The following is a 16310-nucleotide window of genomic DNA, read 5'->3' on the forward strand; positions in this document are numbered from 1 at the left end:
TTGACTTCAGAGTAATTTTACTAATGATTAATATGCTACATGCTATGTACTTTTTCATTTTGTTGTTGTGGCTGTCCTCCACAGATTCTGATGAATAATGTAGCGTTGGAAACATTCTGGGCTCAACAATGTAAGTACATCCTTAACATATGTACATTAAGAGACGAACCTTTTCTTGACCTTTGATTTTGGAATGCCACATTTTCCAAACAAAGAATTCCCAGAATTGGCACACTCTTCATTAGGTGGCATAATTTGCATTCTCTTATAATTGTGCTGCTTCCTTGATTATTAAATGATCACCCTAATTAGGGAGCATAATAGGGTTAATCAGACTCTGCTCATCACACTTATTATTATTCCTGCAAAAAACGGAGGAAAAAGATACAGTACTTGATTAATTATATCAGCCTTTTCATCAGCTGGGCTACCATTCCCCCCTCTGAAATTAATATCATGTTGTAAATGGAAGGAAGGAGCTGGCCGGACACAGACAGATGAAAGATTTCACTCAAATTAATTAAGCGCTAATTATGCAGCGGGAGTTGGGAACAGTTTGCATAATGAGCTCTATCAAAAGAGATCAGTCACGGAGAGGGACGGTAGAGTTTCTATACAGCCTTCAGATGATTCACAGACACCACTGTACTGCATGAAGAGGGCTAGCAGAGATGTGGGAAGAGGGTTAAAGCACTTTGAGGCTCGAGTCCTGAGGTTGAGGAGTGTTTTGTTTGGTTTGTCAACATGATGTGAACCTGCAGCCTCCTCACTTGGCATGTTTTGTGCCTCAAATGTGGATAAATTCCATTCTCACTTAAAGATATTACATCTGTCCTGGGGCTGTGTGTGTCTCTTTTTCTTTCTCTTTTTTCTTCTTTCGGCTTTAACATCAGATAATGAATTCCCTGCTCCGGCAAGAGGCAATAAGAACAGAATGTACCCTTAAATTCGAGCTAATCGCAAACAACCTGCAGCCACACTCCAGGGAGCTTTAAGACCCTAATCACCTCCCACTCCAATTCTTGTGGTGTTCAGTTATTGTGATCAGGGAATATACTGTGGCTATCTATTTAGACAATGGGAAAAGGGATTAAACAGACAGAAACTCTCTATGTCTTAATCGCCTGTTTAATCACAGCCACTGTGTAGTGTATGGAGTTGAGTTACTTGAACTGATTTGTGCCATAGCAGCAGCAATCATGCATAGGCTAATCAGGGTGCACAGCCCAGCACTGCCCTTCAAGGTCTCCGAGTGGAATTACAAAGACTATGATTAGTTAATCAAATGAAGAACCCAATGTCCTTTCTTTATTTGTGTATACACCTTATCTAAATGGAAATTGTATAGCTGAGGCACTTCCAGAAGGACACATCTACATGTGAATGATCCTTCTTGAGCCCTTGGCAGTGAATACAGAATAAGATCTTTCACTCCCAATCATCATGTTATGGCATCGTGGAGACTTTTATATGTCTGAATGATATTTGTTGTCAATGCTCATGTGAATGATGCAATCACTCAGTCTGTTTTGAAGTAAATCAGGAAGCACTAGACAGCAACTCTTGAAACACACATGATGATGTATGGCAGGGTGTCAAGATTGTATTATTTTGAGAGTAGAGAAAAAGGGACAGCAGACAGACTGTGGAATTAAGGCAGCTCATTGATAGGACATAGTACATTTTAGGTTTTATATCTTTGTATATATATGGCACCCCTGGTTCAATATACCATTTTAAAGTGTTAATGAGTTCATTAGGATAGTCATAATTTCATTTGGTGTATACTTTTAAGCAGCATAGCTGGATATACCAAATTTTAATAACTGTGAGTAACATAATACATGTAACATTAGTAAAATTTAAGCCAAATTTGTCATGAAATATCTTTTATAAATATTGAGAGATGCACATTTGTGAGGCTGTTTCTACATGACTACACTTTCCATGTTTTGCAAACCCACCTAGTTTATTTAAATTAAATTAACATTTAAGGGAGCATTTCAGTTGACAATTAACGTCAAGTCTACCTAACTGACTAGCAAACGGTTAGATTGTTAGACAGAATGACATTTAACGGACATCTAGCCGACACGTTGGAGCGTAATTTCATTCATGCATGTATCTCGTATTGAAATGCTTAAATGTTTTTTTTCTGTACATATCTGATATTGAACCTTTAATGTGGCAAAAGGTTTTTTGATTTGGGGGATGGACCCTTATGAACTTTGGATGAGTAGCATTACACATTGATATACCTCAGGAGACCCACCAGTTTAGCCTCCATAATATTTCCTCCACATCACTAAAACATGAATTAAATTTAGATAGATTTAGATTTTATTGTAAAGTCATTTTTTTCAAGCCACAAAGCAAACCTTTTTCTACCACACGTCCTTCTGTCAGACATGCTGTTGGACATTGTGACTGTTGTTCCTAAAGAGAAAAGATTTCCCTCCATTGCTTTGTGATAACTTCCTTCCAGGGGCTTCAGACTTGACCTGCTCACTCCCCTTAGAATCACCTCCATTATTTGTCAGTGACAGCAGCCCTTTGGAAGGCGGGGGCCTCTCTGAAAGGTACAGGGTCGTGGATGTCCCAATCCATCTCTGTCTGCCAAGCGATTGATTGTGATTTAGTGCGTGGGGCAGGAGATGCAGGGGTTCCATTCTGATGAGCGATAGGTGGGAACCCTTTGACTCCCAGCACATGGCAGGCAGAGACAGGGCTATGATGAGGGGTCAGAGGCAGCTGGTGGGGGTAACTGGGGTGGATCTGGGGGTTGGATGGAGGCAATGGGGGGCCGGTATGGATCACAAGATAGAAGGCGTCAGAAATCCAGGACAAAGCATCCCAAACCTACCGGCTGAGTCTATCACTTACCCCATCCATCACCTGTCCAGCTTTGTGGTTAGCATAAAGCTTGCTAGCTAATCGTTTCATCATCAGGGGAATAATGGAGATGATGGTGAAAGAGTAGCAGTCAGGCCACACCAGGAGTACAAGGCCATATTTAATCGGACTTTCCAACTGGATGAAACAAGTGTGTATTTCCCTTATTTGGACTCCTTTACAAAGTTTACCTCTACTGGATGACGTGTGTTTGAACAGCAGTTAATGGTTACACATGTGCCTATGATGGAGCTGGCTGAAAGCTTAGAAATGATCAACTTCTCAGTTTTTAATTCTGAATGAAGTTACCATGAATCTGAAGGGATTTTCCTCATAATGTGCTCTGAGAAACTGAGAGGAGATATGTGCGCTGATTAGGTGACTAAAAACTTGTCTAGTATGAAGAAGATATGCTTGATATCCTGTCAGCTGCTCTAATTTCCCAGTTCTCTTCAAAATATCACAAGATCCTAGACAGATATGCGTAATACACAATATCTGGGTGGAAATCTCAATACTCAGGAGCAAAGTTCAGAGAGACTATTATTCCCATTCTTGACTGAGCTTTGTTTCCCAGTCCAGGTCTGATGCTAGATACAAGCTGTCCTTGGAAGGATGTTAAGCTCAGCCTCAGCCTCGCTTCATTGGGCCATGCTGGCAGCTCCCCTCCATAATCAACCTGAGAGGCCTCATTAGGATATAATCTTAAACTCAGAAAACAGATATTGGGGCAGTTATATGTGGAAATATGATGTGTCATAGCAGATTTTTTGTGTAATGAGAGCTTTTTTTCTGCTTTTTATTGTATATCTTATTGATCTTAAAATTCTTTCACACATAATTTAGAAATGTATCCTAATTATTTTTACCAGCACATGCCGGTTGTTATGAGTGAGTTATTAAAGTTAGAATATTCAGGAAAATTCAACCGTAATATTTCGAGGGCTGCAGTGAACAGGAGCAGATGTATTGTCAATCACAGGAAGTTGTGTCAGCCAGGTGAATGTGTAGCCAGTAACCTGATCTGCTGTTGACAGAACAGGAACAGGTGCTCCAGCCAAACTAATCCATACATGCACGCTAGACACAGGTCATCCATTAAGGGCAGATTGATTCAAAGCTTTAAAAGACTACTCATCAACAATCCCAGGCCCGGCCTTACCTTTTCTGTTGCCATGATACCAAATTGCAGTAATTCAAGATGGCCTGCATTGGAAAGGGAAAGGAATGTTCGCTGTTTGCCCAGCTAATGTTGGAAACATTTTGTCACACAAGGGATGAGTGAGCATTTCTGGAAATTATGTCTCAAATTTATGAAGGGAAAATGAAATGGCTGGGTGATTCGTTGTCTGAAATATTAGATACACAAAAAGATACTTGAGTCTTATCTAACTCAAGTTTTTTAGTACAAAAAAGTATTCAGTATACAGGGAGGCTTAGATAGCAGAGGGCTGAATATGGAGGCAGCTTATTGTTATCTCTTTCATAACCATCTCAGATAATAGTCTCATGTAAAAAAAAACAAAAAAAAACATATAAACCAGAATTCACTTTGATTCAATGTTATTATCAAACCCACTTCCGTACGACCCCAAATGCCACATAAAGGTTTACAGGCAAAGGCCAGACATCTGCTGCACTCTGATTGGTCGACAAACCAGCAGCAGTCTCACCTGTTATCCACAGCTCAGTGCATGGTAAACACCCTCAGTCAGACCTGTGGAGAGAAGGAGCCCATCTGGTCAGCAGCATTAACAACCAGCTCTTTAACAATGGCTTCCAGGAAAAGGAGAAGGGCACAACAGGCTATATCAGCCAATAAAAACAGGCTATGCATGACATTTAGCGCCTGATGCGGAGCTTAGCAGTATACAGGTTACTTACTGTCCGCACCAGCCCCTGGCAATAAAACAAAAGCCAATCTCACAGAGCGGGGGGGGGGGGGGGGGGGGGGGTGTAAAGCTGCCTGTTTCAGATCTCATAATATGTGTGTAAAGATGCAGACAGGGCCTAAATATAAAAACCATGAAGGGAATCATTCTCAGGGTGCTTTCACATAAACATCAAGCAAGCAGACAGCCAGTACCTTTAGTTATGCAAATACTATTAATCTCCAATTTTTAATAGTGTGAAAAGTGTCACTGCATCCAAGGTGGAAGGATGGTGACAGCTAATTTTCTTTGGTGAAGAATGGCTTGTTTTTTAGAGGGATGTAAAAAGTGAAAAATTCAACAGATGAGAGAGGAGAAGATCATCTAGCTGTAAAAGCACAGCCAGTGAAGTGGCGTACGAAGAAGTTATTTGACTAAACACTGCCATCTTGTGTTTACTTGTTCACCTCAGAGAACCTGGAAAGTGCAAATGACAGATGGAAAACAAATGTTGTGCTTGAAAATGACACAATGAAAAAGTTTGTGTTCCTGTCGCATGACAGCGGATTATAAACTGTTTCTGAGTATTGTGTACTTAAATTATTTAGTTATAACTATTTTCCTAAGTTTGCACACTAGTCAGCCCTCTGACGCTGCTGAATAACAGCAGTGCAGTACAACATTACACATCTAAAATTGGACTCTAACAGGTCAGAAAACAGGGGTAACTCTGCCTTATTAGATATTTGATGGTCTCCATTTTTACAATTGCCTCCATCTAGCATGCAAAGGATGGAGACAAAGTCTCTAAATGAGATCTAGGGAATACAAAAGGGATGTGAAGACAGAAAGGTTTGGGGTGGAGTTTGAACAGCAAGCAATGGGCTCTCTACAGCTGCTGGCACTAATGAGGATAATTACCCCAGTAATAACATTAGCCTATCTGAGGGAATGGAGGGGAAGGACAAGTGGTTGTGTTTGTGTGTGTGGGTGGGTATGCGAGCGTGTGTGCGTGCATGTGGTTGCTGTATGTGTATGTGCATGCATGGCAGCACGCGTGCCTTCCCTTCTATCTCACTTGCAGTCTCTCCCTCATTCCCTGAATCTCAATATCTCTTTGTTAGCCCACAATAATTGTATTTGGGACTCATATCCGCCATATCAGATTCGAGTTTGTACAAGGTAATTAGCAGAGGAAGGGAAGCCTCCACACCAGGAGGACAAATGCCCCCATGACATCATTCTGGCTCCACTCAGGAGGGGAAGCTCCCCCCCTTCTCCTTCCTCCTCTTCATCTTTCTTGTCATTCAGCTGTCAAACAGAGGAATGAATAGGGGCAGAAATGTAGTGGCAACTGAAAGTTGATGACATTGAAAAGGAGAAGAGTTAGGATTAAGAAGATAAAGAAATGAAGAGAAGAAGGAGAGATAAAGGAGAGAAAGGGGTGGAAAGTGATTTGAGATGAGATGGAGGACTGTGTTTTCACCACAGGCCTGTAATCTCCAATCAGCTTTTACTAACAGACAGCAGGGGAAAGTTCGTCTGCGTTAATACAGCTTGCCATTCAGAAGGAGATGGTGTATCCAGCTGGGAGTCGGGGGATGAGGGGAGGATTAACTGGCACTCAGGTGGAGAGAGATGAAGAGAATCAGATGGAGACCCTGCGGATGGTCACGCCCTCTCTCGCTCCAGCCATCACCTTTTTTTTCTCAGTGAATGAATACACTGTACCCTGTGTACCCTGGGTAGAGTGGATTTTAGGGGTGACTTATGTCCATGTTAGTGATTGTAATTGGTATCAGGAAGGTCTCATAACCATCTTGTTATTGCGATTTTGGGATATGGCATCCACATACACATTTTTTAGACTTTGTGACAGCTTTAAAGGCATGTAATTATTAAATGATTCAGTTAATTGTGATCACACAAAAAAACACTACACAGCAGATAACTGGAATGATTTATTTGTGTGCCACGATACCATTAAGAAGTAAATATAAACAGTGTGATGCTTAATTAGTTATTCATCTTACAACTGAGTAGTGAGCTCTGAATTTCAAACATCATGCTTTTAAATAAAAAAAATGTTAGCTGATCTGTTGTGTTACTCCAAGGCTTTTTTTTCCCCTGAGGATTCCTTGTAGTCTGCTTTTATAAACTGATTTAAATTAATGCCAGGTAATCTCCAGACGCCAGCTGTCCATCACCACTGCCTTCCTCCAAATGATCAAAGTATTCCTCCTCCTCCTCCACATGGCCCTTCATCACCTTCCCCACTGGAGAGTAGATAAGAAATGTTTTTCAAAATAATGACTCAAAATAATGACTTTGCCGTGCTATTGAGCTGCTTTAGCACAAAGATCAACAGATCTCTACAGTATGAAAATGAGTGACTCACCTTGTCTCAACACTGTGAGCTGTGCTGAAGCAGATGTTTCTCCCAAAGCATTGTGGGAGATGCACGAGTAGACCCCTGCATCAGAGATGTGGATGCCCTCTATCTGCAGCCATGTAGAGACGGTGTAGCGCTGGGGGCCTCCCCGAGCCTGAAAAATGATGGGATTAAATCTTGACAGATTATATAAATCTATTTAAATGTAAGAACTGTACTCATTAGTCAGCAGCATCAGTGGTACAAGACAGCAATTTAGTAATATAAATATGACTCTATTATAATCATTACTGATACACTGGGACCAGTATTGACTCACTTGCTTCAGTGTTATTATCAATAGACTGTTGAACAGATGATGAAACTTTTTTGTTTTCAGGCAGTTCAGTGTATGACTGTTTACAAGTGAATGATTGTGCAAGAGCACATTGCTGTGTGGGTGTTAAAAAGGAAAATCTGTTCATCTAGTTTCATCTCATTTGTGAATACACTTCTGATAGAGTAGAAGTGCTTTTGTTTGGGAAGTGATGAAAATATATGATTGATTGCCACTATTCTATTCTATTGCCAATATTCAAAACATAATAGTCAGAAGCAAGGCAGCAGAAGGTGAGATATCCTGGCTCTTAGTATGGGTCAAGCTCCAAAAACTCAAGAGCCATATAAGCCATTATACAACTGTGTGACAAGTAAACTAGACTTTATGTGTAAAATCAGTGGAATGACCCTCTAATCAAAACAACAAAGGTCCTCTTGAAGTAAGAATTAAAAATACTACAGGTCACAGTTGAACCAAGGAATGCATGCTTAATAAAAAGTTCAGTCGTGCAAAGCAACCAAAGTTATTTTCAGACCTGGACAGAGATGTGAGGATCATCCCCTGGCAGGAAGTTGTCACTCCCTGTCTTCTTCCAGTTCAGGTTCGGAAGAGGGTAGGCTGAGACCTCGCAGCCAAACACAACGTCATTCCCTGTGTAGTTTGACAGGTTTCTGGGGCCTTGAAGGATACGTGGCGCTGCAGCAAAAGGAAAGGAGTACCCCAAGGTTCAAAATTAGGACCCTTAAAATTGTCCCCTACCAAGAAAACTATACACATGCATTGAAATCTTAAAACTATTAAGTTTCCTGGATTGGCAACATATGAAAGAAAAGAGTGTGGTAACCAGAGTAGCAGGGTCCTCTCCCAGTGAGCTTCAAGCTTGTGTTTCGGCGGTTGGCAGCCTCTCTCATCTGGCAAACATTTGGGTAGGTCCACCCATCTGAACCACACACGAATCCCTTATCCTGGCACACACATGTAGGCTCTGGTTCAGCCCTGTGTTCCCTTTTTGGTATTTTCCTCTGGCAGACCAGGCCCTCTCCACAGCGGCCATAGAACTTCTGAGCCCCATCTGGGTCACACTGCTGCCCCTCTACGTTAGCACACTGCTCACAGCATCCACAGTCGTCTTGCACCCTGCCAGCAGGGCAGTTGTCAGGCACCGGGGGGCAGAGGTACTGGGTGCACTCCCTGCAGCCCTCACCCTCCTCCAACAGCCGCAGCCACCCACGGTGCTGGGGTGGCAGCCCGAGGGAAGTGTGGAGCCATACAATCACACATATACATAAAAACAAGCAAAGCTGTGCCATGCTGCTGTCCTGCATGCATCAGCACACAAAGTCAGAAGTAAATCCTGAAGTAACAACTTGAAGGCGCACAGTTGACCCAAAGTGAAACTGTAAATTGAAACAAGCTGAAACAAATTTATAAAAAAAGATGTCAGTCCTAGTTTTCTGCTGGTCTCTATCAAATAGTCACATATTTTCCTCCTCTGAGTTTTAAATGTTTCCTTCTGTCCCCTCTCTTCTGTCCTCTTCTGAATGGTTGGATTGTTTTTTTGTTGTTGTTGTTGCTGTTATTATTACCATGTACCCCTGCTGAATTATTTTGCCATGTTGTTTTCCTCCTTGAGATTTCTTCATCAGCTCCAAGTCCTTTCTAACAAAGAGGCGGCATTTGCAATGAATGGAGCGAGCAAATTTCATCTCTCAGGTATCCGACTCGTCTCATCTTTCTTTCCTTCCAATTCTGCTGCCTTTCTTCATGTGCCAGTGTCTCTGGGGAGGGCAGGACTGGCAAACGGACTTCAGAAATGGCACAGGATGTAAAAGAATCCTGTTCGGTCTGCACTTCATACAAATGAAACAGAAAACAACAACAGTCTATATGAACATAGTGATCGTAATACATATTTGACACGCGATGATCAAGCATAGAAGGATCTGAAGTCAGTGGAAAAATGAGCTCTATTTTAGAGGCTCTCTGTCTAGAGGAGTAGTGTGAGATTCCTGCAGGTTTGGGAACATTTTTCAGGGATTTCATAATCATTTTTGTTGGTGTTGTGGAGGTTGATCACAAGTATTTGTTTATAAATGGAAAATATGGAGTGTGGAAAAGGAACTTTAGATGAAGAAAACCCAATAATATGTTTCAGAAGGTTTCAGAATTATGAGTAAAACAAAACTGATTAATTGTGATTGTGTGTGTGTGTGTGTGTGTGTGTGTGTGTGTGTGTGTGTGTGTCATCTGCGCCTTAAAATGCCCCTTGAAATCATTAATAAATCATTAATATCTAAAAATGAATAAATAAATCATCCTCCACCACTGGTATTTGCTTTGTGTGTGCCTGTCTGAATGCACAAACTCACTATACATGCCATAAGATAATATGATTTAAGTCAGTTAATATTGGTCGAATGATCTGCCCTCCATGTCTTTTTTAAGTAACGTGGCACTTTTCCTCAGCCCTCCGGTGTGTTTCAGACTGCACGCAGAGGTGGATGCTCAGCACAACAATCACTTCCCTGTGTGAATGTTCAAAGGCGTGGCCGTATTAAAGTGCTCCTTGGCGTCATGGCATGTGAGGCGATCACGTAGCACGGCACAGACTTTAAAGGACCGTGAAGCTAGCGACAAGGCATGGTGTGCATCCGTTTAAACTTCAAAATAAAAACTGAAAAATTAAACCATGCCCAGATTAACACTAGTTTAGCGGCTGCTGTGGACATCTCACATGGTGTTACATGATCCGTTGAGCATAAAATTTAGGTCACACTGAAAGCTAACGTGAATTTGATGTGTGGTACGAATTTAAAAACGTTCTCAGTCTTATTTTGAAAGAACACGTATAGGAAGTTTCACGTTAATCATTCACTTAACTCCGTTCCACGTTTTACAGGAAGTAAAGAGATCTCCAAGGTAGAGAGGAGAAACCAAACTAAGTGAACTGACAGATAAATCTTCATACTCTCTCCACACACACACACTTATCCACATTCTCCTGACCTGTTTTGCCAAGAAATTCTACCGGAAACGACAATTTGCACTCTTACCGGGAAATTTAGTAAGTATCTTTGACAGACATCCTCAATTATACCCAACGATGTAGTGTCAGTTTGACAGTTTGTCAAAGAAGTCGTACCTTTTCGCTTTAAGTAAGACTTAAAGGCTTAGGTTGTTTGGGTTCGGGTTGTCGTGGGCACACTATGACAGTAATGTAACAAATAAATATGGGGTTTTAGACAAGCTAAAGTTACACACAGACCGTTAATGGTTTACTTTCCAGGCTATAGTCTGTTTTGAAAAGCCCAATCATAGAAAAAAGTGTAATGTAATAAATACGAAAAGTGTTAAGGATGTAGCCTCGATGACACGTAGTTGTCCATGAGTGTACGGCACAACATGCAGTAGTGGCCTACAGGTGCTCGATTCATGTCAATAGTTTTGAATGAAATTAAATCAAAAAACGTTTTTTATGTATTGCGCAAGAATGTTGCAGCTCAGTTTAGAGTCTGGAAAGACTACAATGAAGATAATGAAATGTGCACTGTCAAAAGATAAGAATAGCTTATAACAATGAAAAGTAGGAAGTTACTGATAGGCACTCTAATTGTTTTATGACATTAGACAAGTTAACCTGGGTTGAACCTGCTGACGTGTGACATTATGGGTGGGTCACATATCTGTCAACCATTCAGGTATGCCCAAAGGGACTCGGACAAAAGGATATCCTGTTTTCCCAGAGGTCTAGTTGTATGGTCAGGTCATCCTTCTTCTTTAACAGCAACAGGATTTTAAAAGGAGGGTTGAGTTTATGTATTGTATGTTGCATTTGACAGGTCCAGAGAATGGCAGAGAAGGTGCTGGTCACAGGTGGAGCAGGCTACATTGGGAGTCACTGTGTGGTGGAGCTTATTGAAGCAGGTTTCCAGCCAGTTGTACTAGATAACTTCAGTAACGCTGTCAGAGGTAAGCTGCCTAACAGATGAACAAGTTATTTCATCATCATAAACTTCGAAGTTCTAAGTGTGTTTGTTTAGTGTGATGAAACTTATATCTGGTGTTACTGTGTGTGTGTGTGTGTGTGTGTGTGTGTGTGTGTGTGTGTGTGTGTGTGTGTCTGCGCGTGTGTGTGTGTGTGTGTGTGTGTGTGTGTGTGTGTGTGTGTGTGTGTGTGTGTGTCTGCGTGCATGCATTTGTGCGTGCATTTGTGCGTGTGTGTGTGTGTGTGTGTGTGTGTGTGTGTGTGTGTGTGTGTGTGTGTGTGTGCGCTACATCCTGTTGTGAATGGAGGAGAAGGGGATGTGCCAGAGAGCTTACGAAGGATAGATAATCTTCTGGACACCAACATTGAGTTTCATGAACTAGACCTTCTAGACCGACCTGGCTTGGAAAAACTCTTCAAAAAGGTCAGAAAGTTAACAGTTGATTTATTCGTATTAGAGCTTAAACAATTATTATTATAATTAATTACTTAGTTGATTGTCAGAAAATTCATCTGCAACTATTTTAACTTTCAATTAACTGTTTTAATTATTTTTCAAGCAGTAATGCAAACAATGTGCTCTTCTCAAATGTTAGGATTTGATGCCTTTTCTTTGAAATGTATGACAGTAAACTAAACAAACAACCTGATTAATCAGTAAAATATCTGGCAGATAAAGAAAATAATTAAAAAATAGTTATTTTCAGCCAAATCTTATTTCTTTATATGTAAAAAAAAAACTAGACTAGGTCAAAACCTAGTATATGGCTGGACTGCATCACAGGCTATTTGCAGTCTGCCTAGTAGCCGGTTTTAGTCCTTCATCTGTTTGCTTCTCTCCTACTCTCTGTGCTCACATACACAGTATTTTAATGCAGCCAAATTCCCAATAAAGCTGTTCTCATTTACATGTTTTTGTGTTTACAACGGAACAAGAACGAAATAGTGACTGAAACACATTACTTTAAGACTACATGTTAACTTCCAACACATTTCCTAGCTGCTGCTTTGCTGCTGTTAAAATCCAGATTTTTCAACCATGAAAAAATCACTAAACACATAAGTTAAAAACTAAGACTTGCTATATTTAATTGTTAAATGATGACTCAGAGAGAAAGTTAGAAGCAACAGAATAATAAGGGGTTTTCACATATAGTCCTTTTTAAACACACCAAACTCAGTCCTCTTAAAGTAGACCAACAGAAAAGAAACTCAGTTCTTTTTGCATTTTTGCATTGTGAGTTCATTTCAAAGAGGACTCAGTTCTCTTTCTGTTCACAGCACACTATAGTTTTTCTGGAGCTCTCAGACCTTTACTGCTTTGGATTATGGGTATCTTTCACTTGGAACAGGGTGGCTGCTGCCATACTTGTCTTATGCACATTCCTGTGGGGATTGGTTAGATTAGTAAAATTAATAAGTTTAATTAGTAATTTTGTATTATTGACCAAACTACTCCTCGTCTTTCTTATTGTTACCAGAAGCCATGGTTCCGTTTGTATGTTTTTTCGAGCGTCCCAGTGCAAAAGCATTTGATCTGTCCACAGCAGGGCTAAAATACAATGATAAAAGGCGAAGTGAACCTGGAGCACTTTGTGTTCACAATGCATAGGTTAAGCGAACTGCAACGCGGACTTGAAGCTAACCAAACTGAGACCACCTCTGCACCACCGCATTTGAAGTGAATTGTTCACTTCAATAGAAACTGTTTGCGCCAAAGAACAGCGGCAAGTGAGGAATCTCCAACTCAGTCATGTGGCATTCAGCTGGCCAGTGGTTGAATTATGATCAGTCATTCAGTCAGACATTCACAACTCTAGGGCTGGCGCCACTGTTGTGGTCCAGTCAATAAAATTTATATTCAGTTAAATTTTTATGATTTTTCTTCTCATAAATTGGCTGAAATTAATGTTATTGAATAGATGGTGGTTGAATTTGTCTTTGGAGAATGAAACAATCAGGGTATTCAGAAAAAATATACCAGTAATTGATTTGACAGTAACATAATTCCATGCATAGCTTTAATACACTGTGGCTGCCAAAGAATGTCCCTGATGGCCAATATACACTCTCACATAGCATTTAAAACACATAGCTTGACGTAATGTTTTCATATCTGCATACTAGTCATAGAAGGTCCTTTCACACTGCCCACACCCATGGCTCACACTGTTTTTATCTGTTTCTCAGCATGCTTTTAGTGCTGTGATGCACTTTGCCGGCTTGAAAGCCGTCGGCGAGTCAGTGGAGCAGCCGTTGCGCTACTACAGAGTCAACCTCACCGCCTCCATGAATCTGCTTGAGGTCAGTTTCGACTTGCACTTTTGTCATCTGATCTGTCACCATCTGTTCTCCTTAAATCTGGACTTCAGTTTTCATGTCAGACCTCTCTCTGAGCTGGTCATTAGTTGCACTAATCATCGTCTTTGTTTGCTGAGTGCATGAATGCGTGTCTTCTTTTGATACTGAGTTGGCTAATTCTAACACTGCACCCTTCATAACTTTCAATGTGTGGTGCTTACTATATCCGCCAAACGTAGCATTTCTGCTTACTCCTAAGTTGTATGTTGTGTGTGCTGTAGACTGCTATACTCACCGGCCGCTGACTGTACGTGTGTGCCGTGTTTGTGTGCATCTGCATGTGTCCCAGGTGATGCAGGCTCACAGGGTGCACAATCTGGTCTTCAGCAGCTCAGCCACGGTGTACGGAGACCCCCAACACCTGCCCATCGACGAGCAGCACCCTGTGGGCGGCTGCACCAACCCCTACGGCAAGACCAAATACTTCATCGAGGAGATGATCAAGGACCATTGTAAGGCAGAGAAGGTATGGATTAGGAAGAAGAATGGCATTCACACACACACACACACACACACACACACACACACATATATATATATATATATATATATATATATATATATATATATATATATATATATACACCACAAAATCTCTCATTGTTGCTTCTGTGTGAGCAGAACTGGAATGCAGTGCTGCTGCGTTATTTCAACCCAATTGGAGCGCATTCCTCTGGCCTGATAGGAGAGGACCCTCAGGGTATCCCCAACAACCTGCTGCCATATGTTGCCCAGGTAGGTCAACTCTCTGCCAAATACACAGCTACATCAGAGAGATTTTGGGAACTCATATTCCTCTATGTGTTTCAATTGGATCTGGCAGATGATTTGACATTATTTGCTTTACTTACTTTATCATTCCCATAGGTTGCCATTGGGAGAAGAAAGAGCCTCAATGTATTTGGGAATGACTATGACACACTCGATGGAACAGGTAATGGAGAAGATCTTTTATCTGCAGTGCAAGTATTTAATTGGGGATTTGAAATATTATTTTGGGCAGAGGGCTCTTGATAACAGGTAAACTGTCATAGCACTTGTTTATTAATATTCGGAGTCATGCAAACAAGGTTTTCTCTCTCTGGCTAGGTGTGAGAGATTATATTCACGTTGTAGATCTGGCAAAGGGACACATCGCAGCTTTGAAGAAGCTGAAGGACGACTGCGGGTGCAAGGTACATTTGGAAAAACACAAAAAAAGCCTTTTAAAACATATTTTCTGCCTATGTGTGCATGCTTGAGGTGTTAATTGGTGCGCTGACATTTTTGAACCATTGTGTATGTGTCTGTAGGTTTACAACCTAGGAACAGGAAGGGGTTACTCTGTGCTCCAGATGGTAAAAGCCATGGAGAAGGCATCAGGGAGAGAGGTGAGTGAAATCTCTCCCTAGTCAATTTCAGGATCAGGGTTTTGTATTGTATCCTCTGATGGTAATTGAAGTGACTGTAGTGATCATGTTGTCCTCTGAGTTCAAGGATGGCCAAGCTGAAGTTGACTATGAAGATGCCCTCTGATCCATTTGGGTTTCCTTTTATTAACCCTCGGATAATGTGTCCTCTCTACAGATCTCATACAAGATCGCCCCTCGCAGGGGAGGAGACATCGCATCCTGCTACGCTGACCCTCGTCTGGCCGAGAAGGAGCTAGGCTGGAAGGCTGAATTTGACCTGGAAAGAATGTGTAAATTTACTTTTTCTTATCCACCTCCAAAAATAATGTAATCATCGATTTTTCTTGTTAAAATATTCTCCCATAATGCCCTGATGTTGTTTTTTTGTACCCGTTTCCATATAGGTGAGGATCTGTGGCGCTGGCAGTCAATGAACCCCACAGGATTTACCAATGGCACAGCGTCTTGATACAACTCCAGCCTGTTTTTTTTTTTTTTGTTTTTTTTTTTTATATTAAGTCCTCTTCGAAATCACCGGGCCAAAGCAAACCACCAACTTCCTCATTTTTGCATATCACATAAACATATGATGAGACCTCAGGAGGAGCTGAATGCTTTATGTTTTGTCACGTTTCATTTCCTATTAGCTCCATATTAACAATTGTCTTGTTTTCAAATGATTGTGTAAAAATGTCTTTCTGTTTTTTCTGTGTTGGTATGTCAGATTTAACAATGGATATTTTCTCTATAAATGCATTGATCTGTGAGCCATAACAATGAAAGAATAAATTAATTTTCTTACTGAAGAAACACAAGCCTGTAATTCTGCTCCATTATGACACTGGACTTTTGCAAATGATAGTAAAATGAGTTGTAATTAGGGGAGATTGAATTAGATTAAATCACAATACAAAACCATAAGAATACTCTGATTTAAGATGCTCTCACCTTTAAATATGATGACATGGCTGTAAATTCACTATTGAGCAACACAGGGACATCACAGGTTCTTTTAGGAATACCACAGTAATGCCATGTATATTAAAGAAAAATACCTATATGATGAGGTGAGTGGAATTTGAGTGTCAATCTATAAATC

The 16310-nt window shown here is 40.9% G+C and overlaps 2 protein-coding genes across 5 annotated transcripts; one reads left to right on the forward strand and one right to left on the reverse strand.

Annotated features, from left to right (window-relative positions):
• Window positions 1-4866: 4866 nt before the first annotated feature.
• On the reverse strand, window positions 4867-8799 carry LOC130180378 (kazal-type serine protease inhibitor domain-containing protein 1-like). The gene is made up of 4 exons (XM_056393879.1): window positions 8319-8799; window positions 8010-8170; window positions 7162-7309; window positions 4867-7039 (listed from the first exon to the last, which is right to left on the reverse strand). Exons 1-4 carry the CDS (start codon window positions 8797-8799, stop codon window positions 6927-6929), a joined length of 903 nt encoding a protein of 300 aa, XP_056249854.1. The 3' UTR covers window positions 4867-6926.
• On the forward strand, window positions 8684-16241 carry gale (UDP-galactose-4-epimerase). 4 transcript variants are annotated; one of them, XM_056393872.1, is made up of 11 exons: window positions 8684-9187; window positions 11314-11443; window positions 11768-11883; window positions 13650-13763; window positions 14110-14286; window positions 14442-14555; window positions 14688-14754; window positions 14910-14995; window positions 15113-15190; window positions 15387-15501; window positions 15616-16240. In XM_056393872.1, exons 1-11 carry the CDS (start codon window positions 9161-9163, stop codon window positions 15678-15680), a joined length of 1089 nt encoding a protein of 362 aa, XP_056249847.1. In that variant the 5' UTR covers window positions 8684-9160; the 3' UTR covers window positions 15681-16240. The 4 variants fall into 4 exon arrangements, with proteins under 4 accessions (XP_056249847.1, XP_056249848.1, XP_056249850.1 ...); XM_056393873.1 differs by having other exon boundaries at window positions 9029-9187; window positions 11771-11883; window positions 15616-16241; XM_056393875.1 differs by lacking the exon at window positions 8684-9187 and adding an exon at window positions 10368-10538 and having other exon boundaries at window positions 11771-11883; window positions 15616-16238.
• Window positions 16242-16310: the final 69 nt, after the last annotated feature.

The sequence above is a fragment of the Seriola aureovittata genome, chromosome 13, assembly GCF_021018895.1.
Source record: "Seriola aureovittata isolate HTS-2021-v1 ecotype China chromosome 13, ASM2101889v1, whole genome shotgun sequence".
In the NCBI taxonomy this organism is placed as follows: domain Eukaryota; kingdom Metazoa; phylum Chordata; class Actinopteri; order Carangiformes; family Carangidae; genus Seriola; species Seriola aureovittata.

What these genes read in the sequence shown, in the direction of transcription:
- LOC130180378 (XM_056393879.1), bottom strand. Translation starts at nt 8,799, where the DNA reads ATGCAGGACAGCAGCATGGCACAGCTTTGCTTGTTTTTATGTATATGT. An exon ending in GAGAGGACCCTGCTACTCTG is followed by an intron (nt 8,171 to 8,318) that starts GTTACCACACTC and finishes CTTTTGCTGCAG; the next exon opens with CGCCACGTATCCTTCAAGGC. An exon ending in GCTCACAGTGTTGAGACAAG is followed by an intron (nt 7,040 to 7,161) that starts GTGAGTCACTCA and finishes TCTACTCTCCAG; the next exon opens with TGGGGAAGGTGATGAAGGGC.
- gale (XM_056393872.1), top strand. Translation starts at nt 9,161, where the DNA reads ATGGAGCGAGCAAATTTCATCTCTCAG. An exon ending in GAGCAAATTTCATCTCTCAG is followed by an intron (nt 9,188 to 11,313) that starts GTATCCGACTCG and finishes TGCATTTGACAG; the next exon opens with GTCCAGAGAATGGCAGAGAA. An exon ending in AGGACGACTGCGGGTGCAAG is followed by an intron (nt 14,996 to 15,112) that starts GTACATTTGGAA and finishes ATGTGTCTGTAG; the next exon opens with GTTTACAACCTAGGAACAGG.